The 27,502-nt window shown below is 45.6% G+C and overlaps 1 protein-coding gene across 4 annotated transcripts in view; it reads right to left on the bottom strand.

Annotated features, from left to right (window-relative positions):
- Positions 1-27,502, bottom strand: part of SHISA6 (shisa family member 6) — a 298,466-nt gene that overhangs the window by 258,562 nt on the left and 12,402 nt on the right. For all 4 annotated transcript variants that reach the window (XM_044453713.1, XM_044453712.1, XM_044453714.1 and 1 more), the window contains exon 3: positions 22,014-22,174. In XM_044453713.1, coding sequence (XP_044309648.1) covers positions 22,014-22,174 — 161 coding nt within the window. The remainder of the gene's footprint in view (positions 1-22,013; positions 22,175-27,502) is intronic.

Here is a 27,502-nt window from a genome sequence, read left to right as displayed (position 1 = left end):
GTGTCTCAGCTGCTTCCTGTGCACAGGAGCTCTGTCTGATTACAAACCAAGGCATGTGTCAGCTTGAGAAGGGACTTTTGTGCTCAATGAGAAAGGATGGAGCAGGTCTATACAGCCTTCCATATGCTGTCATGTTATTGTGGTTTTGGAGACCAGGGGGACAGCGGCCACATCCACAGCATTTTTCAAAACACACAAACGCAGAGTCTTAATTCAAACTGAAGGGTATCATTGACTCCAGCACACATATTTATGCTGACTTAAAGTACTATTACGTAAGCCTATGCAGAAATTACTGACAGCATCAGGAAGTTAACTCTTGCTCCTGCCTGGACTGTACAGCATAATCATGCAGAGGTCAGAGGCAAAGGAGGACAGAGCACATGTGCCTTTCACAGGGAACAGCAGGAGGGGATGCATGAAGCAGGAAAAAGAAACACGGACAGGACATTGGGATGCCAGTTCCCCTGGGCTGAGCCTCCACAAACTACCTTTTTCTCCTGCTTCCCCCTCACTGTTGGGGGTGAGAAAGATGGATGCTTTGGGTGATCATTCTCAAGGACTGCTGATTGGACTGTAGAGGAATCAGAATGTGAAGTAGAACCCGGGCGGGCTGGGAATGGGGGCCAGGTTAAGACATTGAGATGAGAGAAGCAGAAACACTTATCTCAAGGCTAAACTCCCCAGTTGAGCAGGCAGTCTCTGGAAATAACCAAGATGTACAGTTGGCAAGAGGGGACTTGGAACGGCAGTTTCTCAGACAGATGCGGTGACCCCAGCTCTTGATCACTTAATGTGGCATCAGCAGAAGAGTGCAGCTCAGTCAGAGGATCAGCACACAGGGAGAGGGTGTGATCGTTTTCAGAAGGTCCCTCCCAAAGGGATGGGGCCCAGACATGCTCCTAAGGAGAGTTCCTGGGGGTGATTACTAGATTGGGCTCAACAAACTGCTCAGTGCATGCTCAGATTCTTTCTGGGTGTTTTGTGCTTTTTGGTCAATAAAAGATGTTTTGCAAGGAAAAGGGTCTGTGGCTCTTGAATGGACGAAGGAGAAATCCCAGCTCAGGACATTCAAATGCCTTTTCATAAATTCTCAGACTGTAAGTTTAAGACAGGGTTTGTTTTTACTTTGGTTTGTTTACAGAAACCAGTAAATGCTCAGAGTAGAAGTAGCAGTAGCAGCAGCAGCAAATAAAGATATCCTGCTAGGCCCTCCCAGAATTCCCTCTGTGCATTATGGAGGCACCATTATATGGTGTGCCAAACAGACATATCACATAGATAGCCCAAGTCCAGCCACTGTTATCTCCAGCAGTGACTGCTTGCTCCAGGCCAAGGGTGCAGTGTGGGGAGTGGGAGGGTCTTGTAGGAGGCAGGGAGAGGGTTGCTGATGGTGTCCAACACGGGCCAAACTGGCCAGCCCTGTGAGCAAAACGATGATGATGATGATGATTACACAAGATACAAAATACAAAGTAATTATACAATAATGATCATAAAGATTATGCCCACCGGTCAGAGGTTGCCTGCTCCTGTTCTAGGAGAGGGGTAGCCAACCAACTCTCTTTACAATCTCCTATCTACTGTCCACACAAATCACTAGAGGTGTGTCACTCCCTAGGCGCAAGATGTGGCAGTGACCACTAACTTAGAAGGCTTATGAAGAAGGTGGACAAATGCAGAGAGGACTGGTCTAGCCGTGGCTCTTAGCCCTGGATCAGATGGACTTTGGTCCAATCCATCAGGTTGCTTCTTATTCCTCGGCCCGTATGCTTTTTTTTTCTAGTACTAGGACTAAAAGCATTTCAAGTGCCCCACAGATAGGCTTAAACCTTAACAAATGATCTGAACAAAACGAGCCCATCTGAATGTAGGCTTCTGTAGCCAAACTGTGCTCCATATTTCACCTGCTTAATGGTTTACTGCCCAAGGTGTCTCAGGCTGCTGAGATTCTAAATTACACACACAGGCAATGATGCATCACACTGCTCAAAATTAACAACAGAAGTATTTACATTTGCAGCACTGGGGAATTGGGCCATCTTCCTGGATGTTTAAGATTTGCTGCTCTGGGGAGGTGTGGGGACTAGAAATTTTACAAAACTGGAAAGGGGCAGAGATATAGGACTGTCAAACTGCCTGCTCTAGTTATGCCTTTAGCAGCAGCTTGCTTTGCAGATCTTAACTCTTCCCATACTGTGAAAGCTTCTCCTGCTTAATTTCTGTGGAGCATCAGAGGAGGCCTTTTTCAGGTTAGCTGACAATCCTGTAGACATATGCATGTGCACTCCAATGGCAGTGCTCCTTAATCTCCACATTCCTTTTAATTTGGGGGACAGAGATAGCCACCTTTTGCATGGATGCTGCCATAGGAACTGGAACAAGCTTTCTGGTAATCTAAGTATGTGCATGCACCACACCCAAGTGATTTCACCCCCTGCCTTCTCATTGCTTCCATCACACAGGATGCCCTCTTACCGCACTAAGGAACCTACCTGGTGTAGGGCAGTACCATTAACCCTGGAAGTCGCCCATTGTCAATTTGAAAATGATCAGGCAGCAGATACACTTCCTGAAACTGCTCGAAGTTTAATATTTCATTTCTTTTTCTAAGTCCCTGTCTTAAGAAGCCAGTCTTTGCCTGGCCCACGACTGCAGGGTGGAGCAGTGCAACTGGATTCAGAGAGCTGCAGTGGCACCATGGGCATGTTAATGCGTTAACATATATCAGGCCTGCTTGGACAGGCAGAAGGTAAAGGGAAGAAGAAGAAGAGCACAGAGCAATATGGCATTCCAAAACAAGTATCTGAGTCACTTCCAACAAGTAGTGTACATCTCAGGGAGATCATGTACTTATAAAGACATTCAGTACCCCAGATTTTTAACTCCCTCTTGTGGCAAAGAGATGAGGTACATGCAAGCCTGATGACATCACTGGAACTCAAGGCAACAATGACAGGGGAGGCTCAACATCTTTCTTCCTAGGAGCTAGGGTAATTTACATTGATGAGAGAGCCAATTAATCAAGGTGATTTAATTACAGATGAATTTTGCCAGCTAAAAGGCTGTATCTGGTAGCTGCCTGCATCACTTTGGGCTTACCCAAGGGATTCCTGGAAAGATACAGCAAAGCATCTGCATCTTTCCAAAGCACTCAGATCTGGCTCTAGTACTGCATCCCACTCAGCAGAAGACTTCTCTTCTTGCCATGCTTTCCAGCCATTTGGAAACATTTCAGTTCCTTCTCTCAAAGCCCATTCATCATGCTGAGCTCCAGAGTGTGACTCTCAGGGACCAGAGAAAGGTGAGGCAGAGTAAGAAACCCCTCTTGCTGTAGGACCATGGAAGCCTGAGAACTGGGCTGCCCTGTGGATCATATAGGAAGCACCTAGATTAAGATGGACCTGGAAGGACATCTCTGGAAGCATTGAAACAACAGACAGGAATGGTTGATTGGAAAGGCTACATCCTAGAGCTGACAGAGACCAGCTGTCTCAGCTTCACCCTTTGGCAATCCTGTAAATTTCTGCATAGAATGAGGAATCTTAGTACTTCCATTTTAGGAAACCAGGTCAGGATGTCATACTCCTGCATACTAGACCCATCCAAGGGCAGCAAATGAGTCACCATGACAGCACCTTGTGTTAAGAGAGCCAAGTATTTTCCGATTAAATCCATAGGAGGGCTGGCCATGAGGGCTGATACGTAGGCACAGGGGCACAGCATATGAGGAACTTCTCTCAACTTGCAGGGCCTGCAATTTATTTAACTTAAAAACAGAGGAACTCAGAGGCCTTATGACACAAATTCAACATGAGCTGCAAGAGTTAATAAAAGCTACAAGATACGACCAGAAATCTTGTTTCACAGCATCACCAAGAAGCCAAAAAAAAGTGGGGGGGGGGGGGGATCCTTTAGCAGTGGGTAATTATAGCATGCATTGTGCCCTCTAGTGTTCAGATTGGGAAACAACACAATTCCCTCAGTGTCTCTGATGAGATCCATACGCAGAAACTGTATGCCTCCTGCACCTCTTTTATGGCCGTCTCTGCAGTGCCCACACATGATACTACAGTTTGGGGTGAAACTATCCATTCATTATGGAGGCAGAAAAGGTATTGTGATGAAATGCAGTCTGCTGGCAGCTGTTCACAGTGAGATGGAAGTGTCTTGCACAAATTTGTGCAGGAATATGAAGCTGAGGAAGGGGGCTGGGGAAATTCTGAGCTTGCTTTGAGCTGTATCCAACAGGGTGCTTCTCCTCCCACCAATTCTGTTGCATTCCACTGACTCCCTCCTGCACAGCTTGTGGAGAGGAGATCTTGCACTTCTGGGGGCAATCGAAAATCTGTGTAAATTCTCAATTTTTAAAAGCGGCAGGTAAGCAAAGTTCACACAGGGGAGCTCTGTCACCCCGTCCTGATATAGAAAGAAGTGTTGTTGCTCATTTGGGGTCTTCCTGCAAGACATTTTAAATCTTTGTTGCCCAAGGAATGGTTCTCACTTAGACAACAGAATTGGCAGAGTGCAGAACAAATCAGCAGGGCATAAATATCCCTTTGGATAGTTTCCTCTGAAACACAGTGGGTTGGATCAGCCTGGGCATGGGAACAGCTTCTCTCTGAGGATATTTAGGGCAGAATGAAGGGAAATAAGGCGCTACCTTCCTACAGGGACTTCACAGATTTCTTATAGCTCACATCACACTCTAATCCTCTGGCCTAAATTCTATGCCAGTGGAGTGGCATGGTTGCTAGATGCCATGCACAGACCCTTCACTTTGTGAACTTCTCCCATCAAGGACTGGATGGACTGTACCACACTGGATAAGGCAAAGGTGTGTTCTCTGCTGCCCTGGAGGGCAGGAATATATCTAAAGGGTTTAAGCTGCAGGAGGGTACATTTTGGTTGAACACGAAGCGTCAACAGCAAGAGCAGCGGCACAATGGAACAAATTAACTTAAGTGGGGGTAGGGGTGATCTGGCTCCGGGTTGCCTACACTGAGCAGGGACTAGATGGCCTGCACCCCCATCCCCCGTGATGTTACGGCCTGGGTGACGGAATCGTTCCTGGTTGCTAGGCTCCTGTGGGTGTGCAGACCACTGTTCCCCCGGTCTGGAACACTGAGGCTTCTGACCTCATGCGACTGAGTCATCTCAATGTAATTGGAGCAGGATAAGATTGAGCTGCTGAGAGATGACAAGCACACTGCTCCATATAAATTATGCCTCAGTTGCAACTTGCACCCAACCGTGTCCAACGGTGAGGATCCAGATTTTACACTGCAATCTTTGATGCTGTTGCCAGGTGGCCTAAACAGTTTCACTTCAGGCTTTTACTGAGTTTGGGATGCCTTTATTGTGAGTGGGATTACTGGGGAAATTATATCCTATTTCTTAATTGGGTAGCCTGAAGATGCTGTGTGACTGGCTTTGTAATGCAAAAAAGGTACTCTGATGGACACAAGTACAACTTTTCATGTACACAAAGCAGATTAGGGTAGGTCAGTCACTTCTCGTTCTGTTAAATATTGGTGAGATCAACATATTGGTATAAAAAGAGATCTTTAAGCGGACTGAGATCTTCCCTGAAAATCTACATGTGTTTTTCACACCTGTTTGTTGGTGCTCTTGGTAACTGGTTCAGCATCATTTTTTCTCTCTAGCAACATGATCCCACCCAATCCCAGCAAATTACAAACACACATACGAAGCTCAATCAATCTCATGTTACTATACTTAACATACAATACTGCGCAGTACTTCCTGCCTTTACTCTGCAGTTGCATGTTGCCAGCAGTGTGATGATGCCTGGCAGGCAATCAGATCTAACTACGTAATAACATCAAAAAGCCAATTTGTAATGTGGTGATTCCTTCCTGGCCTCTCTCTGAATGGGTCCATGCTTCCCTGTTTAGACTTGGGTCACTGAAGGTATGGGAATCAAAAACTTGTGAAGCAAGTCCATTCCCCTGTTTTAGCTCATCCTCTCCTTCCTTGCGAAACCTTGATCAGAGCTGATTCAATGAGCTCTGATTTATTGCTAAGCCTTCCCTCACATCTGCCTTGCAAGCTGTTGATCCTTGGAGCTCTCAGGATCAGTATGCACTGGGATAGTCCTCCTACCTGTTGATTCTTGCTTAACATCTGTACCTGTTCCCAATCCCTCAGTCTTGCCTTGAGTCCTAGCCCAGCCTTGCGAATAGGACTGCAAAACTTACTAGCCTGAAAAATGAATTAAAACCAATAGTAATCCTGAACATCCTCTGGCCACTTCCTTGGCTTCTGTGCTGTGTGAGGAGGAGGGACAGAGTGCAGCATCCTTCCTCTCCGAGGCTGCATACAGTTTCATGTCTCCTACGGCTAGTGTTTAAAAGGTATGCCTGCTCTCTTCCTTCTCCTGCCTCATGTTGGGCCTGAGGCTTAACCTGAGTTCCCACTGGGACCTCCACCATGGGTATTGGCTCCAGTCTAGAAAAGATTTTGAGTTGGCTCCCTGCACAGTCCCGCTTTAAAACTTTGCGTGAAGGGATGCAAAGCCTTGCTGGGCCTTCTCATGGGGTCAGTTTGGCAGGGACTGCTTGTTGCTGGCATTTGATTGCCTCCTGCTGTGTGGCATTCAGCCACCACATCTCTATCCCTTATCTCCAGAACTCACTCACAGTCACTTCCACTCTTACGAAATCAGAACTCAAGAGCAGATAAGCAAAGGCAGAAATGACAGTGAGCAAGCAGAGAGCTGCTCTATAATTAATTCATCGTTTCTTGGGAAATTCTCTGTAATTTCCAAACAGCAGAATGTCGAAAGGGGGAGTTGAAAGCAGGGACTGCAAAGAGATTCCTTCCAGGGCCTCTCCTCCAGTCAAGTCCTCTCACTGCTCTGTGGTCTCTTCCCTTCTGCATCCATACATGCCAGCCCTCATAACAAGAGGTCTCTTCTGGGATGACACATTTCTGGTGGGCAAGATCTAAAAAGGGCGATCCAGCTGTGACCCAAGAGCTACCAGCAGCTCATTTGCAGTGCCTGACATTTCATGAAAGAGACAGACCCAGAGAAAAACTTGCCCTTAACTTTGTCCTCTTTCCCTCCGCTTTCCCAGTTATCAACATGAGGAGAACAGCCTGAGCAGAGAAGAAGGTGGCTGCAGGATGCCTTGTGAGCTCCCAAGGTTGCGGAAATCTGAACTGATGAATGGGCCGGTGCCTGCGTGTGCAAAATGGGAACTGTGATAGGAAAAGTGATGGACACTGTGTATGCTTGGTAGGGAGGAGTGACACATGAGCTGTCTGCAGGGCAAGGAGAGGGTAGAGGAGGGAGGGAGGGAGGGAGGGAGGGAGCTGCAGCACAATAGGCCAGAAAGAGAGCAAAACTGACCTGCTGCTGCTGCAATTGGGGCTGGTCACTCTCAGCCTCAGGATTTTTATTCCCACATTCAGTCAGGAATCGCTGCCATCCCAGCGTATTCCGTTTACACATATGCTGCCTAATTGGTTGCATCAGAGATCCCAGCCCAGAGATGGCTGCAGCATCTGAATGAGAAAATGCAGCAAACTGGAAACTCTGCTGAAGGGAGTGCCGATACACCCCCTGGTGCCCAGCCCCATGGCTCTCACACGCTGCACAAAGCCAGCATGGCAGAGTGATGGGAGTGAAACTGAAGGGAGGCCTAGCCCCTCGCGCACTCAGCCCTCATCTCCTCCTCAGTGCTATGGAAGAAATGTTGCTGCTTGTTCTACAATGCAAGAACAGATGGTGGACAAAACCTATGCCAAATGAATACACACAGGGTGAGACCCAGACACGTCCTGCGCAGATGTAGCCCAGAGCATCCCGAAATGGGCATGGGCGCCTCTGTGTCTTGAGTTTGCTCACACATGAAAAGCCTTGCAAAACACAACCAGCACCCCTCCCTGTGGTCATATACTGGCTACCAGGTGCTGGACATCTGGTACGCCACACACCAGAGACGGCCTTTACAGCAGGAAAGCAGCCCTAAGCAAACAATTATTACAAGGGAAGGGAATTAGGTCATGTTGTAAGAGTAGGGAGGAGGCATAAGAAATAGCAGAGTCATTATGAGAGTTGGGGGAGAAAAATGCGTTAGACAAAGAGGAGAAAAAATGAGGAGGGCGCTGGGGGAAAGGTGATTCCAGCAGCACCTATGCCGAAGTGTGTCCTTGTTCCCTGCTGCTACCTTTGCTTAAAGCAATCTGCATGTTCCACAACAATACCACCCCCCCAAAAAAAATCTGTAAGCAACCCTGGTAGTGGCATAGGATCCGTTCTTGTCACTGTGTGCACAGGCCTTTGGAGCAGAAGCAGTATACAGTTCAAAGCACAGCTGTTGTATGTTTCTGCAGGGGCAAGGAGTGAACACAGGCTGACATGCCCGGACGGGGTGTAGTTCCCTTTCACATGTACATTGGCAGAAATGCTACTACTTGACTGCTCTCACTGCAGCCAACACGGATGTGTGCATTTAAGCTGAATACCACAGGATGGTGAAAGGGTACCTAATCCATGCAAAGTAAATGATCCCAAATATGCATTTTGATCCTTCAAACACTGAGCTGAATTGGTTGCATACTAAGGGTTGTATCCAATAAACTATATCCAGGTCTGACTTAAATCCTTTTCATTTCAATGGATCTACTCTAAGTAGGACTAACATGGGATACAGCCCTAGCTTGGGATCAGGAAACCTTTGTTATGTCCAATGCATTCTCCTGCCTCTCTTCAGAAGTCACTTGGATTTGCTTGACCTGGAAATCTTTCTCTGTTCCACAGACTCATTTGGCGATTCCATTAACAGGGCAATGTAGATGTGCAGCAGAGGAATGTTCTGTTGTGAGAAAGGACTACTAGAGATAATGAACAGCATTTGCTCTTTATTTAGCCTGAATGGCCTATTCTAGAATTAGTTTAATTCATGGTTCTGAGAAGGATGCAGATAGTTCACACAGAACCAGACAGAATTATTTAGGTTCTCATGTTCCGACAAAGGGGGCATGTTTTGGAATGACGCCACCAGCCATCAGCTGTAGTGCATGTAAAAATGGCTGCAGGCAGCGGCAACGGGAGTTGCAGTCCAACACAGCCGGAGGCTGGGGACGGCTGCTGCAGGCCCTTTGGGATTCCTTCCTGCTGCCCCATTGTAGGGACTCAGGAAGGAATCCCACCCGCCTGGCGATGATCCAGCTTACGTCTCGAGTAAGTCTCACTCACTACTCGTGATATTTACCATGATGACATTGTATTATTTTTTACGCAAGCCACCTGGGAACATGACTGAAGGACAATAAAAATACCACACAGAAGAGAAAGAGAACTAAAACCTGGTATGACCCATCCTGCTCATGATGTGAATTATGCTAAATTAAGCTCCCTTTGTTGCAGTCCAGATTATACATCTGACTAGTCATTTGAGTGACCGAAGTTTGACTGCTTATGGAGACAGCACCATCGAGATTTCTGAAAGCTGCGATGACTAATGTTGTTGTCATTTTCATCCAAGCCCTGGATTCAGGAAGAGAAATGGCTCAAAGAAGCAACTACATCCTAGAGCAGGGGCACTGAGTGCGCTGCTTTGAAACTGCCAATGAGGAAGTTTAGCCTGCTTCCACCAGCAGCTTCTTCCATGGCCAGCTTTGATTGTCCCTCCTATTGCAGTTGAGGAGGAGACAGCATGTATACTCACAGTGCATTGCACAGCATATTTCATGCTCAAACTGAAGCTGGAAAAGCCATAAGGGCTCTCGAGTAGGTGGTGCATAAACAGCATGATACTATGAATACAGATTAGAACTATTCCTACAAGACCTGGCAGAGACACCCAGCCTCCTCTGCAAAACCCACAGACCAACAGGCGTACAGTTCAGTTCCAGCCCAGGGTTCACCCTGTCCTGCACAGACACAGCTCCTGCCCTCGGGCTATCTCAGTTGTGAGAAAGCGAAAGCCAAATGGAGCAGAGAGGCCATGGCATTTCTGATAAGTAAGGAGAGGAGAATAGGAGGAAAGGATGGATGGAGCTGGGGCCTCCAGAGGTGTGCGTGCTGGAGCCACGCATTTGGCACCAGGAGCTTCTGAGCTATTGGCCTCCAAGAGTCCACGGTGTCATCTGCAAGCCACATGGAAACTGCTCTCTCCCACAAGTCTTCAAAGACATCAGTGGTAGCTTCTTTGGACACAGCCTGACCTGTCACCTTCCTCAGTTCCTGGTGTTTTTCTGAATGCATTCTCAAAATGGCTTTTAAGTCTACAGGAAAGTCTCTATGTACTGTCTGATTGAGCAAACAAATGCACACAAGAGTTTGCACCCTGATTCTGCATCGAGAAAAGCAGTGTCCCACAACATGTATAAATTATGCAAATGATAGAGGCCCTGGCTGGATGGAAAATTTGCATGGCTGGTCCTACCATAAGGTAAAGTCAAGAAGTCTTAAAGTAGCCGCTCATGCATTGTCAAAAGGATGGTTAAAGGAAGAAACTGATTAGCATAACAACCACATATGCTAATAATTTAAATAGAATCAGGTGCCTGGGGGCTCACTGTAGGTGGACAACTTCAAGACTCCTGCATCTGTCCCTTCTCTTTCAAACAAAGGATGGTTTAAAATAGAATCCTCTGATAATATGTAGTATGACGGACTGTCTTTAGTCAAGTAGCGTGGCCATCTTAAACAGGATGCTACATTTTCATTTTCTGACTGGGTTATGTCCTTGATGAACTGTGGGAATTGTGTGGGCATAATCTTTCTTGACTTTAGCAAAGCTTTCAACAAAGTGCCCCACAACATCCTAATTACCAAAGTAGCAAAAAGTGGTCCAGATAGTGCAACCATTAGGTGGATCCACATTTGCCTGCAAAATCAGACTCAGAGAGTGCTATTCAATGGCACATTCTGGGGAGAGGTAACAAGTGGGGTGCCACAGGGTTCTGTCCTGGGACTGGCACTCTTCAACATTTTAATGATTCAGATGAGTTGGTACAAGGAAAGATAATTTAATCTTCAGATGACACAAAGCTGGGTGGAATGGCAAATACCCTGGAAGACAGAGATAAGATACAGGGTGATCTCAATAGATTAGGATGGGCAGAGAACAAGAGAATGAAATTCAACAGGGACAAATGCCAAGTTTTCCACTTAGGAACAAATAACCAAATATACCACGACAGAACGGGGAACACTTGGCTCAACAATACTGCAAAGGAGAAGGATCTTGGGGTTGTTGGTCACAAGTTCAGTATGAGCCAGCAATGTGATGCAGCTGCAAAAAGGGCAAATGCATTAACAGAAGCATCACTTCCAAAGCACATTCAGTACTAGTTCCACTCTACTCAGCACTAGTCAGACTTCACCTGGAGCACTGTGTCCAGTTCTGGACACCTAAGTTTAAAAGAGATGCAGAAAAGCTAGAAAAGATACAGAGAAGGGCAACAAGGATGATTCAGGGACTGGAGGCAAAGCCCTGTGAGGAAAGATTGAGAACTGGGCATGTTCAGCCTCAGGAAGAGAAGACTGAAGGGTAATATGATAGCACTCTACAAGTATCTGAAAGGCTGTCACAAAGAGGAAGGACAAGATCTCCTTATTCATCCCAGAGTGCAGGAACCAGGATGATGTATTAATGTTAAAACAAACCCAATTTAGACAAGTTGTGGGCCTTCCCTTGCTGGAGACATTTGACAAGCATCTAGACATTCGTCTGAATGGGATGTCCTGCAGGAGGAGGAGGATGGACCCAATGGCCTTCTGCCCCTTCCAACTACTATTCATGGTGGTTGGGGAGAGTGAGGCCCCAAGGCTGTGTTTCTTCCAAGGCCCTGAAGATCACCCCCCGCTGTGCCCCCCCCCATGGCTCAAGGTCATGAAGGGTCTGCTGATGTTGTGCAGTGGTTAAGAATTTTGGACTTGCAGGGCTGAAGTTCCAATTCCTTCTTGGCCACAGAACAATGTAGGTGGGTGGTCTTCACTCATGCATGATTTCCCAGCCTGACCTACCTCACTGGGTTGTTGTGTGGATAAAAAGGGGCGTAAAAATCCAATAAATGCATATTTTATTTAAAACTTATTTTAATTATTGGTATTTATAGGATTTTAAATCTTTTAAGCCGAGATGCACCGAGTTTTAATATTTTTATTGTATAATTGTTATATTGGTATATTTTGTTTTTGTTGTGAGCCGCCCCGAGGCTTTGTTGCGATGGGGGCGGCATAAAAATGTTTTAAATAAATAAATAAATAAATAAATATTCTATGATCCTAGGTTGCAGAATTTTGGGTCATAGCTGAGACCAAGGTTGCTGCCCGAGTGCTGACTCAACGCTTTCTAAAGTGTTTCCCACAGCATAGAGGAAGACCAGTTGCACCACTTGTGCTCCACTCCAGGGAGAAAAATATCTCATGCCAGCAGCAGAGACGGGGCCAGCAGCTTTGTACACAAGGCTCCTGGATGCTCTTTCTGCTTCCCTTTTCCAGGCTCCCTCCCATGTGGAGGGCCCCAGGCTGGGAAGACAGAGACAATCTACGCAATTCTCGCAATTCTCGCTGGAAGGCATGGATTCATTTCTGGGTTGAGGGGGCAAAACATGACATTCCCCTGTTGTTCTGGTGTGTTAAGGCTGCAGTGCACAGGCCCAGGGATGCAGTAAGGGGCTGACCACTGTATGCAGTGAGAAGGCAAACCATGCCATGACTGGGCAGGGACGGAACCGTGTACCCTCCTTTCCCCCTCCACACACACATGCTCTCTGCCCACCAGACCACAAAATTCTGGCTGGGCTGAGCACAGGGCTCCTTCCTGAACCAAAGCCTCCCCTTTCCAGGAAGGGCCCTTTTTTTCCCAGTGACGCACCTCCCTCCATCCCTTCCTGCCAGCAAAGCCCATTTGCTTCCTGCACTCTCTGCAGTTTGCTGTGCTGCACTGAGCTAGCCGAGTTTTGCTGTGATGTTTTGTTTCAAAGCAAATCTATATTCTTAATCCTCTTGCTCACTCTCTTGCCACTTTTATTAGTCTCTCCTTTTTATATATAAAATATATAAAAAGGAGATATTGTTACCATAGTAACCCACAATTTCCTGATATCATTGTGGACGATAAAAGTCGTGGTGCCAGGCTTCGTAGCTTTGGGACCACATGCTGCAGATGAAAGGCGAAACTCCTTCCTAGGACTTGGGCCAGCTGTACATCTGTCAGCCCCTACAGACTCTGCAGCGGCCTTCCCTGAGCAGGCAGCCTCTGCATGTGTTGGGCTACAACCTCCATCTATCCTGGCCAGCATGGCCAGTGGTACAAGTTCTGGTCCAGCAAATCTGGCGGGTGCCCTGCTGGGGAGGGCTGTGATCAGGCATGTCTGTTTGTGTTTGGATGGGAGATCACCTTGAACCTCAGTGCCATCTGGAAAGAAAGGTAGGACACAGATGTGATCAGATAAGCCTTGTTTGTGAATGTGTTGCAAATCTAAATACATGGTACAGCTCGCTGTCGCTTCTTGGAAGCACACTTTGGGCTAGCAATTCTTGCTGTGAAGACAGAATGTCTCGTGCTTTCTGTGCTTGAACAAGAAGGGTGCATTGTGTGTGCCAAGGCATTTTAAGTGTTGTGCTTTTTATGAATACTGTCTTCCCCCACCTGGTGTCCCACAGATGTACTGAACAGTAACTCTCATGGTACTTAGCCAGCATGGCCACTGGACACCAGGTTGGGGAAGGCTGATGAATGCCTGCCTCTTGCAAAGCAGTCTGGCACCATCTAAGGAGTTCCCCATGAGATGAAAGGACTGTTAAACAGCTGCACAGCACTTACTGTGGAGAGACAAATGTGCACACTCAGCCTCCCAGATCACACTTGCAGCTGTGCCCTGCATAAGGACAGGTAAGCTTACTGAGGGTCTCAAAATTCATCCTCAAAGCTTGGCTTGCCTCATTTTTATTCCTGGATACAGGTGTCTTTTTCTTCTAATCAGGAATAACATGCATTTTTGCCTAGGAAAACTGCACATTTTTCCAATTACAATGTGTTTTTCCTGATTGGAAACACACATTTCCTCTTATAAGCTGAAGTGTGAAAATGCAATTGTGGGGAGGCTGCATATTTGCACAAATGCACATGTTTAGAAGTACATGAGTGTGCCCTGCTGAACACAAAATGTATGTTTGGGAAACTGTGAAATTTTCCCAAGAATTGCATTCCTGCTCATGTTCAGATTTGGATGTGTGAACAGGTTATGTTTGCATGATTTGTGAACAGGAATGCAATTCTTGTACTTCCTTTGCCCTGTGGCATGAACCTGGAAGCCCCGGAGGCTCCTATGATGCTGGCTGTGCCCTAAATTAATAGATTATTCAAGTACACAAGCACTGATGAATTAATCATGTAGCTATGTTTTGCAGAGGCAACTCTTCCCATTTGTCTTAATTAAACACTTCTCATTACACACAAAACCTGCCTTTTCAACACAAAATGGTCACTTCCGTGTGCACCATGGAGCTCGTCCTTGGCTGCCCAGAAGAGGCCTTGCAGAGCCTCCTTTGGCCCTGCCTTTCTTGCCCTTGACTGCCTACCCCACTCTCTTGGCCCAGTTACTCTCATCCCAGGATAATGGTTTGTTTCCAAAGTGAGTCTTGCATCAAGTAAAAACCTTGAATATTGAATAAATGGGTTTTAAGTTAGAATGGCATTAGTTGCAACCCACTGAGTTTTGTTGGTTTACCTTGGAGAAGGGGGAACTGTCAGGGAGGATGGGGAACAGAGGACGTAACTTGGGAAATGAAGGGTAATGTGTGCCTTGATGGCTCAAGCTGAACGTTTGGGGAAAGTCCAATTGATTTGGGGGGTGAAGAAACAACTGTTCCCCCATCCAGAAAAGAGACTCACAAAAAATGGGCACTGGAGTGGATGAGAAGGTGAGGGAATCTGAAGGAGTCCTCCTCTGCTTCGGACTCTGCAGTGGGCCACAAGAGGGCTATAAGGAAGCAGGGCACCCTGCTCCAAAGGTGTCTGTATTCCAAACTGAGTGGTCAGGAGTTTCAGCAACATCACTAGAAGGGAGGAACTGGAAGCTTCCTTGGAATGACTCCATGTGGGCAATCTGTCCTCCACGCCCACCCATCTGATACCATGGGAGAGCTTCTTGTCATAGTATCTTTTGTGTGTTTTAAATCTTTCGTAGGTTTTAATTTTAATCCCTGTTGCAGGATGCCTTGCGGCAAAATGTGACATCATCTCTTCTACACCAAAATGATGATACAAAAGCTCTCTGGGCAGTTTACAACAGATATCTGGGCAGATTATTGTTACTGCTACTGCCACCACTACTATTCTCATCGGCTGTTAACTAGATCTGGTCAAGCCTGATGAGCTGCTCTGGCTGGCCTGGCCTGGTGGTCAAGCACAAACTAAAAACAACACACAATCACACCAGTTAAATGCATTATTTTTAGCTCTTGTGAGTTTGAAACAATCTCCAGATTTGAGCACCCACGACTTACTGTGTAGGAAGCCAGAAACCAAACGGCTCACAGTGTGTGAAGTATGCACGAAGACCGCTCAGTGAGATACACAGGGCTACTGGGGACCCAGAGAGCTCAGGTTCATCACCAGGCACGCTTCTCCTCATCACCACCCCCCACCCACACATAAATAAAGCCAAGACAAAATATTATATGAAGGGTTGCATAGGGCTGTACTTGCTCACCTGTTTAAGTTAAAACAGAAAAGACCTCATCTACATTTGATGTCCTTCCTTCTAAATAGAAAGTGTTAAACCTTGTACAATTCTGTTTTCTCTGAATCTGCATTAAGCGTTTTCGGATCCATCTACTAAGAACTCAGCCTATCTTCTCCATTATTTCTGAGATTATTATTTTCTTTCTTTAGAATTCCACATGAATGGCTCATTTGTTTCACAATGGAATCACCATGAATACATCTTTTGCATTCTTTCCCCCCTGTTATTTGGTGCCCTATGCAGAATGCTATTCATCTCTTGCTTTTTTATTTATTATATATTATGCTTGTTCTTATTTATCAAGGTTGCCCAAAGCCTTGCATAAACCACAGTTCAAACTCAAAGAAAAGTTAATTCATAGGACTGGCATCATCTCTTTCCATTGCTGCAGAATCTTAAGCAAATCCTGTGTACATCAAGAGCCATAGATGATCCCATGCCGGAGAAGGATGTCCTTCAACTCCAAGGGCAAGATCCACCCACACGCTGTCTCTTGCTAAGCCTGGGTGGCAGGGGGAGGGGGCGAAAGTGAGGGCTGGTTTGCCACCTGTTCAGAGTGCCATTTTGAAAGGAATGTGCATATTGCCACAATACAGGAGCTGTGCATTTCACAAGCTCCCAACACAAACTTGCATGATTCTGTAAAGAGCAAAATATGCATATGTACCTAACAAACAGATGGCTAATAGGTTTTGCTAGTTAAAGACATCACTTATTATGCCAGTGTGTATATAAAAGGCAGCTGGGTGAAGGGTCAAGCGAGGTGGGTAACATAAAGACAGATGAGAAAACCCTAATATGGCAACAATGGTATCTGAAGGGTCTCATGCGGGACTTGGATCAGGGAGGCCCACGTTCAAAGCCCTACCCGGCCATGAAGCTCACTCGGTGATGCGAGGCATGCCCCTCTCTTAGCCTAATACGACTAAAGATTAAAAGCAAAAAGGTAGGGTCATTGCTCTTCAAAAATGTAATGGCTTTGAAATACTCTAACAGCAGCGTGGTCTCTGCCCTGATAGTCACATTTTTTTTTCCAATGGTGTTTATTCAAATCAGTAGTGGATTAAATTAGCTGACCTCAAGTAAACAGGAGTCTGGAAATGCCCTAAATATCAGTCTAAACTAGGATCAATGCCCTTTCAAGCCTTCTTCATATTAATGCCAGGTCATACACCGATTCATTAATTTCAGCTATTCAGTGGGTTTTTCATGATAAGCAGTTTCCACAAGCTTGTTTCCACATGCATCTTAGGGTGGGAATGATCATTTGGGGTTCTGAAGCCTTGGTCCCCCTGCATGTGACTCCAGGGTGCTCTTCGCATGGATCACTAAAGCAAAACAGGTGTCTCTTCTCATCTGCCAGCTCAGAGAAATCTGGCATTGGCTTCAAAATCACTTCCCATCTGTGTAAGGAGAATTAAAAGAGGAAATGTTTCCATTCTGCTTAACCCTGCAGTTGGCAGGGCACATTTGTGATTTGTAAAAAAAAAAAAAACATTGAAGAGTCATTCTGTTCTTGTTTAGCATGTAGACTAAAATCAGAATTTTCCCCAGGTAGAAGGGAGTTGCTGAAAACTGCACTTTGAGGGTGTCCACACTGGGAACATCCTGACTTCAATGGCTTATTAAAGTCTTTCCCCAGCTGTACCTGATCACACAGGTCTAACTTGTGTTGTCCTTCTGGTGCAACATATACTGAGACACAGTGAAGCAAGATCTGCTCAGGTCTGAGGCTCTCCTTCCATCTGGAAAGGGAGACTGGGCCTTGGGCATGGCAAGTCCAGCCAGGTCCCCTGAGTCTGCAAACTTTTTAAATCAAGGTGAGGAATCTCTTTCAGCTGCAGCACCCAATATGATTTTTGAGAAGCTCTCATAGGGGGCCAGGAAAGGCACTACACAAATATTCAGCATACACTATTCAGAAAAGTCACTATGCCACTTTTTAGAGCTTGTCCTGAACTGCCCACCACACAGGGAACCAAAATCATGAAACACTATCTTAAGCTTGCAAACATAAGAGTCGAAGTTTTAAGGATGAGATTGAACAATTAGCGCCTCTGCAATGTGCCAAAGGAATACTGATAGACAGACCAATTAGAGAGATTTCTTGCAAGCTTAAACATGCTGGTCAGATTTGCACAATTATGGTAGGCCCCTGTATCAGGTGACGCACCACACAAGCTGCCCTGTGACCCTCTCGGCACGCAGCTTCCCATAGCATCCCAACCCAGAGAGATGCCTGGTTTCAAAACCAGCCCAGAACCCCACAAAAGGCTATGGGGTTTGGGGCGGTTTGAAGGCCACCCCTGCTGTGCATCTCACCAGGTTCAGATGACATGGGAAGCCACGTGCCATGTGGGTAATTTGGCAATAGCACGACACTTGCCAGGCTCATGAAGGGCTGAGGAAAGAAGCCACCAGAGCTTCTTTTCTTGATGATCATCCAAAACCCATCGCCATGTTTTATATTTAACTCATAACGGAAAATGGCAAGATTCCTAGATAGTCATGCAGAATGGAGGAACCAGTTCCTCAAATATGCTTCCCTCCCATATTGTAGATGAGCCATTGCCCTTGTAATCTATACATGTGAAACCTTCCAATATTTTTCTTGTTATATTGCTGCCTCATCAAATACTGGCACTGTAAGTTCAAGGCACTTTGAACATAGAGATGATTTCTGCAATTGCCCAATGACTGTTTTGCATTATTGATGCTCACTCACACTCATTAGGCACACAGAGCAATCCGGTGCCTATCGACTGTAAAACAAGTTCCCCTGAGAACAATAGTGCTTACTCCCAGGTAACTAGGCACAGGTTGTGGTGGGGCACAATGCTGGGATGCTCATTTTCTTTACCTGTTTAAAGCCCAGAAAGCTTGTTAGCGGACATCACTGTTCTCCAAACCAAGCACAAATGATGGTTTATTTCTCACTTTTCCCTTTTAACAGAAATCACACAAACTCCTTCCTTCCTTCCTTCCTTCCTTCCTTCCTTCCTTCCTTCCTTCCTTCAGATCAAGAGTAACTATTTGGAAATCTATTGCTTTATTTAGCATACTTATCATACTTATCCATAATGGCAAATACATAATTTTTGCACTGGGAAGCAAAAAAATAAAAATAAAAATTGCAGAATCCCCAATCTATACACATCTTCTTTTCTTTTGTTTCACAGCTGCTGTTATTGAAACCAACTAAAACAATAGTCCCAGCAATCACTTCTCCCAACATACTGTGAACTCTGCAAATAAAAGAAGAAACTTAAATCATAGCTTCATTTCTTTGGTGAAGACTTTTGTAGACTCTTGTAGACAAGAAGTGGAAAGTTTTTGTCATTTCAAGCTGCAACCCAGGATGCCACAAAATCCAGAGTGTTTCTCCCTGTGACCAAACCAGTTCATTGGCATTTAAAATACTTCAGATAATCTGCAGAGATCTCCTTCTTCATCCTAATTAGACTGAACTAATTTCCTCTTCCCTCCCAACGCTCTGCCTCTGTGATGCCACCACCGTTGTTGTGGTGGCTGCTGCTGCTGCTGCTGCTGCTGCTGTCCTTCAGTAGGAACTTGAGGCCTTTTACATTCACACATAGTGATGGAACATGGCATTCCTCTACACATGATCCCTCTCAGCTGAACATGTACATTGACTAGGGTGAAGAAGAACCTGATGGTCTGAGGTGCTATGAAAATTCAAGGAGTTTCATGGAAATTCAAGGAAAATTCATGTGCACTCATTTGTGCACATGAGACCTCGTCAGTTCTGGAGTCCCCTGGTAATGAGCTTTTTTTCTTGCTAGCGTACCAGGCAGGTAAACAACCTTGAGGTTGTAACCTTTTTAATTCCAACATCCCCACCTCAACACACCCTTAAACTGGTCTGTACCTTGGCAGAGCTAAAGTGCCCCTCTTATGGGATTAAAAACCTCATTTACCTGCCCGGTACGCTAGCAAGAAAAAAAAGCACAGCCAGGGTTATTGTACTGGCTTCTACATGAGTTACTTCAGTTTGCACAGTTATAGATGCTTCTTCAGAGAATCAAAAACTTCTGACTCCTTGGAAATAAAATTGTCACCTCCAATGCCATTTTAGTGTATGCTTGAAGAGGGGACCAGGGTTCCTCTTTCGCGACGGAGTGCTAAATGAAAAAGGGACCATACATATAGAGAGCAAGATCCCCACTTCAGGCTCTTCCCACAATGTATGAAGGGTGGGGCTGGTATGGCAAGCATGACTGGGATCTCAGGAATGCTGGATGCCCGAATACTGGTGCAAACTTTCAGGAAACATGTGGCATCTTAGTCTTCTTATAACAATGCAGCACTTTCAAATGCATCTGTGTGATTGCTCCTATAAAAAGTGCTTGAAGGACACTTGTTTCCACAATGGGTTTTAGCTACAATAGATAGATAGAACCTCCAATCTTAGGGGTTGCCTGCCACTGAACACCCGTTGCCCAGGTCCAGCAACAGGGAAGAACAACCTCCGTCCAGCCCAGGTACAGGCTTCCCAGAGGTATCTGGCTGGCCAGTGTGAGGCACCAGATGGTGGAGAAAATATTCCTTGCCTCTGGAAAGCTTGAGGGTCAAGAAGAAAACTGTATGGAAAGCATTCTTTGAGCTGTGCAACTACTCCATGTGCGGGAAAAATCCAATGCAATACTGGCAGGAGTATCGGTTTAGCCCCTCAAATCATGATGCAAATCCTGATGTGAATTTGATGCCTTTCTTTTGTTCTTCTGCTGACTCCCCTGCTTGGTTAGAAGAGCTGCTACCCTTGGCAGCTCCTTCTTTTCCTACTCTCTTTCTCCAGGGATCATCCTTCTTTTGTTTGGCAGGATAGTTCATCTTATTCAAACCTTCAGATCTCACCTCATTGGTCTTCTCTTAGGGGGTGCAACTAGCAGGCCCCATTAAAGTATGCAGTATTTCCATGTTCTTGTTATTCTGATATTCAAGGGCCTCTGTCCACTTTAAGACCAGACTGCACATCCAATACAAACACATGTTATTGAAAGCTCAGTGACTTGTTATTCCCTTTTGGAAGACACCGGTTCAGTCAAGGTGGCCTTCAGTGGATACCTGGGGAGGGGGAAGTGCTTAATCCTTTCTTCACTCACTATTCTCCCGTCATTTCCCACAGACACCACTGCTACACCCCACCCCCAAAAGGTTCTTTTCATGCATTTGCAGGGATAAACACCCATCTTGAAACCATAAAGGAGCAGCTGGAGGAGCAGGGATGGAATGGTGGCAGTAAAGTGGCAGATGAAGAAGGTCCCAGTATACAGTCTCCTATGCTATGCCTCTGCTGAAACACGGTCTCTATCAAAGCTGCTTTTCCCTAATTATATGTTTCGACAGAAGAGGTAGGTTGGCCAGCACTTGTGTCTCTCTTTTAGCAAAGACTGGGAAACTTCTCAGGATTACAGTCCCTGTCTTGCAAAACCCGAGGACAACTGCCATTCTTTTTCCTAAGCACGGGAAAGTTCCCTCAGGCCCCAATCCATAAGATCAAGGAAGAAAAGATTTCTTAAATAGCCTAGCTGTGCACAGTTCTGGGAAGATTCAGTTTCCCCTTCTGCAGAAGAGATGAATTGGCTCAGCCCCTCATGGAGCGATTACCCATTTAAGGTCACCTGCTCTGACCTCCCAAATAAGCAGAGGCAGGAAAACTTTGCCCAGTGACTCCCGTGTCAGACTCAATCATTTGTGACTGAACTGGGGCATCTCACTCTACGTCGTGTCCCACTATGATTGCAGTGGTTCATGCAAAGGAGAATACAAAGTGTGCCTTTATTTCCCAGGAGGTGGGAAGCAAAGGCAATGGAGGGCTCCTGGCAACGCTAGATGAGGATCTGGGTCATGCTTTCTGACTGGAAGCATGAGCCACCACTGCTTGCCCTTCATAATGTTCCCACTGTTTTATTTTTGTAGACTTTCCTTTATTTGTTTTTTGCACTCTTTTGCCTTCCTCTTATCCCAGAGCCAAGCTACAGTCCATGACCGTGAGGCAGTCACAAAACATCTCTGTGTTCCTCCTCCTTACGGAGGATTGAAACATGACTGGCAAGTCCTTGTGGCATTATAGCGTCACTTAGCAAATGTGTCTGCATTTCTTCAAAGACCACTTGCAATGCAAACCACCACAGATCCTTCTTGGAGTCCTCGGCAACAATGCACGGCACCCGATGAACTCAGCACCTCGGTTTTGACTCATTTTCCATAAGTGATCACCAAGTGTGCTTCCCTGAGTACTGAAGAAGTGCAGTGCTTACCTGGGTTGCTCTTGGAGGTGCGCACTGGTGTGTAGTGGTTTTTGGAGGAAGTTCGGATAGGTGTGTTGTCTTTGGGGGAGGTATCTATAGCTGAGATAGTCTCTCTTTCACAGTGTGCTATGGGGATTGGTCCCTGCTGCCGGAGGATATCAGCCAGAGCCCTGGAAAGCAGAAGAGAAGACAGTGCAAGCTGGTGACAAACCAACAATAAGAGCAAGCAAAAGTCACTCAAAGTGTCACCATGGGACACAATGAGTTGGCTTAAAAAGGGAGAATGTTGCTGTCATGTTTTCTTTCCTGGGTGCATATACACATATGAATGAACATGAGATGCAAAGAAGACAGGAAAGGAGAAAACAAAGGGAGAGGAGAAGCAGAATGGTGCCCAGGTTTCCAGCAGCACCTTTCGGCTTGACAGTTGTCCATTTCCTCAGTGCACTCCCTACGGGTGAAGTTTGGAGTGCATGGACAAGCAAGCAAGATATTACCCAGGTGTTCTGTGAAAAATGCACCTCTATTAAATGTTTCCACACTAAAAAAAAAAAAAACATCAAGACACTTCCTACAGTAATCTTTCTTTGTGGACAGTTGTATGATGTTTTATCAGAATGTTTATACCTCACAGAGCAAGAAAGAAAGAAAGAAAGAAAGAAAGAAAGAAAGAAAGAAAGAAAGAAGGAGGAGGGAGGGAGGGAGGGAGACAGACAGAAAGACAGACAGACAACACATGGGTTGCTTTCTTGATGTAGCCAAGAGCTACAATTTATTTATTTTCATGTATTTATAGGCTGCTTATAATTGCTGAGGCCTCCCTAGGCAGCTTACCATGCATAAAACAGAGTAAAACACATTAAAACCAATGCTTCTCCCAAGACAGAAAACAGGAGTGTTTGGGTTGGAAGGAGTAGGGGAGGTTTTAATGCTGATACCATATGACCTGCTCTGTTTTCTCAAGTAGGAGGACAGGACTGGAGGTGCCCTATTCCCCTTGTGCAGTTGTGAAACAACTGAATTTCTTAATGCATTTTTGTTACCTGTAAGAAAATAGTTTCTTCAAGTAAAGCATTTCACTTCCAGAAAGGTTTCAGAATGAAAATCATTCCTTTCCTCTAGCTCAAGCCAAGTGCACAAATTAGTAAAAAGTGCTGAAAGCAGAACTATTATCCCAGTTTCTACAGAGCATTGCTGGTTGCCATCCTTGAAAGAAGGGATGGCTTATTATCTCCATTCCGCACTGTATCATTCTAGGCTCTAGGCCAGGGGTCCTCAAACTTTTCCACCAGGGGGCCAGTTGAAAGTGGCCGGTGCTGGATGCGGGCCGGAAAGGTGGTGCCGGTGGTGTGCGCAGGTCAGCACAGGGGAGGGGGCTGCATGTGCAGGCAAGTGCGCTGAGGGGGATGGCGGGGCACATGGCGAGGCAAAGTGAGGCGAGGCGTGGGCGAGGAGAGGCAAGGCGAGGCGTGGGCATGCGCCGTGAGGCAGGTGCACAAGGCAGTGGCTTGCTCGCTTGGAGATCATTTTCTCCAAGTGAGCAAACTGCTGCCTCCCCGCGCACGGGGCGTGGTGGGTGGTGGCGTGCGTGCGCATGGACACGGGCATGCATGGGGCGGGTCCAAATGGGCATGGCAGGTCTTCATTTGAGGACTCATGCTCTAGATAATATATTTGCAGTATAGTAGTGTCCCATGGTGCTGGGAGCTGTCCATGGTGGGAAAAATAAGATGAACATGAACAATTGTCAGTACTCTCTATGAAAAACTGCACCAGTAACCCACATTCTGAATCAAATTTGTACGGAGACTGCACATGTGTGGTATACAAGTCCTGTGTGCAAATTCACATATTTCAAGCTCATTTCCACAACACAAGGACTAGAAACAACTTCTTTTAAACAAAAAAGGAAATCTGAAATACCCAGGATACTGAATTCTCTTCTCCAGGTAAATTCTACACATGAGTAGCATTATCTTAGAAGTAGTATTCTTGCCTACATGCCATAACCTCCCTGACTGCAACATGCTGAATCCTGATTTAAACAAGTTATGGTTTCTTTAGTATTTCTTCTCTGATAAAAAGTTTGGAGAAACAGAGACTCTACAATAAAGACCTGGGGTCTCTGAGGGAGACTTGTTTGGTGGAAACAAGAAGGAGGGTCTTCTCAGTAATGGCCCCTCATTTATGGCACAAGCTCCCCACTTTGGCCCACCTGGTGCCAGCTCTACCTTGGTACCAGGTTAAGCCTGTCCTCTGCTAATTGGCTTTAATGTTATATTGGAGCATTGTATAAGTTGCTTAATAGGTCTTGTGGTTTAATTTGTGCTACCTATTGCAGTTTTTAAAATTTGCTTTTAAACTGTATTTTATGTGCTGTTGTAAACTGCTCAGAGAGCTTTAGCAATTGGATGGCACAGAAATAACAGTAGTAGTAGAAGTAGTACTAGTAATTTAAACTAGCTTCAGCAGGCTAGGGTCAAGGAGACATACCAGGACTATAGGAGTATACTAAATGGATACGTATCCCAGAACTGCCAATGGCATACACACAAACCCTACGCATAGCAGAGCAGGTGACAAAACAAGAAGCACCCCCTGTTACTGCCAGTGAACTTCCCAATTCCAAAGCCATAGACATTTGGGTAAAGAGTCCTGCAAATCATCCAGAGGTGAGGCCTGATAGGCACCATGCCACAGCTCAGCCCTTTCAGTCTTGACAGCCGCAGGATGACCCGTGAGAACACGTAAGAGCATCGGGGCAGGGGCTGGCAGACTGGATGGCAAGGCTTTTACAGGGGATATGAGAGTTTAGTGGGAGAAGACATGCTTTCCATAAGGAAGGTTCCAGGTTCAGTCCCTGGTTGCCCATGAAAAGGATCAGGTAGAAATGCGGAGGATGTGAAGACTCCGACGCGAGACCCTGCCAGTCAGAGTAGAAACACTGGCTAGATGGACAAATGGCTTTTGCCTCAGGTAAGGCAGATTTCTGCACTCTCAATGCTGACAAGTCAGGCAAGAAAGTACTCTGAAGAAGTGGCCACCGCAGTCACTCAAAGCACTGCAAACAGTATGATGGGCGGAATCCAATTCCAGTCCTTTTTTATTTGCTCCCATTCTTCCAAGATCTGAGAAAAAAGCTGGCCATCTCTCCAACTATACAGAGGATACTTCTCCATTTGAAAGCATCATCTGCTTAAGACTGTCCTGTCCAGTTTCAAGAGAAGGAACCACACGAAGGGTTCCTTTAAATACCCCCAAGCAGTCATACAGGAACCCCGGCTGCAGTCTTCCATTCTGTGAGGAGCTGCATTGCATTCTAATGCAATTAGAACCCTGATTTCTAAATTTCCATCGCTATACATGAATCTGCATGCCCTCGTTTGTCCTTTTTCTTGCAGTGACTTATTTATTTATTTAACAAGTTTTATATAATGTCCAACAGCTCATGAGCTTTCTGATTGTTTACAACATAAAGATACTTCTCTGCATTTCTTCCCTTCTGGTGATACACAACAGGCCACCCTACCTACGAGGAAGGGCTTACCCACCTCTCATCCTTAATAGTGAAATGTGGTTTAGAGGTTAGTAAACAGAGAGCATAAATCTCTGTCCATCTATAGCATTTTTTTTAACCCTGAAATGCAAATTGCAGAATCTGAAGGTAGATGGAGAATTATATCCCATCCCTTCAGCATTCTTAGCTGCATCATATATTTATTTATAAGTATACATATTTGATAGGACACACTTTCTGGAAGTGGAAAGGTTTAATTAGAAATATCCCCACGAGATGTTAGAATCACAGGGCCAAACTACGCACGATGAACAGGTTCCCCAGTGGCTTTTTTTAAATGAAAAACAGTCTGAAACAGATGTGAGTTTGAGCAGAGAAATCATGTAGGGAAGCTCTGCTTAACCCTCTCCCTTCCTCCCATTTCTTCACTCAAAATTAGCCCAAGGTGCATTCCAAATTGTGAGAGAAAATTATCAGGGAGGCTACATCTTCCCCAAACAGGAAGAGAACAGATTGGAGAGTTGATTTGGAGAAGACAAATAACAGGGAGGACGGCATTAAACAGCCCCCACCCTGCTACTCTCCTACTGCCCTTGTATCTTTCTAAAGCTGTTTTATTTTAAACAAACAAACAAACAAACAACACTGAAAGAGTCATGTAATTCCATATTAAGTCTAGACCAAACTTAAAGAGCACTGACCCTGAGCACCAGACCTGTTCGCAACATTATCCAAGAAGCTGTCTCAGCCTGCACATGCATTTACACACCACTGCAACACAGAATGGAAGCAGCCCCACCCAATGAATGTTCAAGAAGTTCTATTATGTTCTATCAGGCTCTTGCCCTGTAAGGGTCCATCAAGCAGCTGCAACCTTAGAAGCTTTCTAACATGCCCATTCTTAAAACAATGTCTGGGTGTCCAGTCACCCACCCACGACCCTCATCTCCACCGTCTGTGCTGAAGGCTCCAGTCCACTTTTATCAAGGCTGCACCTCACTTCCTGGAATCTTTCTATGTGAAATGCAAACATGCAAGTGCTCATAAGCACCTCTTTGGTACTGATCGTAGTATGAACAGTGCCAGTGACACAACTTTCTCCAATGCCTGTGCCATTTCGTGACTCTTCAGAAGCTGAATCTGCACTGACACTCAATCAGCATTTAATAAATGACAAATATGACCAATGCTTCCCTCCCCTGGCAGCAATACCTTGGTCTGTCGAACTCTGGTTTGTAGTTTGATTAATTAAAACGCTGCATTTTCCTTTAGAAAACAAGAGTATTCCTGCCTACATCTCACAGAAAGATTATCGCACTCATCTTTGTCTATCTCGAATAGACTGCATATCATGTTCTTGACTTACATCAGGGTTTGTGGGGTTACTGTGCAAAGGCTACAATATGACTGGGGCAAATATTCATGGATTTTCTAAGTCCTTATGTTGATGTGTCCAGTCTTTGAGTGGGTAACATGACTAATTCCCTGACACAGCACCCTTTCCTAACCTGGTACCATTCAGGTGGTTTGGACATCAGCTCCCATCAGTCCCAGCCAGTATTGCCAATGGTATGGGATCCTGGGAGCTGTAATTCAAGTCATCTGGAGGGCACCAGGCAGGAGAGGACTGGTCTACAGAATAAAGAAGTATCCGAGCAGCACATCAGAGTCTTGACAGTAGCCTTAGTGCAAGAAAGGGGGCCTGAGTTTAAGGTGAGCAATGTTGCAGTATGGACATTGGTGCATATTGAATTTGTGCAATCTACTTTTTTGTTACCTTATAACTTTCTTCTGGTTTTGATGTTTCCACCAGACCTCTACTATAGTTGCATTCTTGGGAACAGGGTCTTTAAGATGGTCTTGGTTGAGACACAGAGGGTCTGAATCACACCTGAGGTTGCAGAAATGATCCACTGAGGAGATAAACTACTGGTAATTGGATCCCAGCAGGTGAAAAAAGGGTGCCATGCACCAGTGCATT

This window comes from Varanus komodoensis, unplaced genomic scaffold (genome assembly GCF_004798865.1).
Source record: "Varanus komodoensis strain SLA01 unplaced genomic scaffold, ASM479886v1 scaffold7_1, whole genome shotgun sequence".
Taxonomy (NCBI): Eukaryota; Metazoa; Chordata; class Lepidosauria; order Squamata; family Varanidae; genus Varanus; species Varanus komodoensis.
This window is presented reverse-complemented; position numbering and strand designations above follow the sequence as displayed.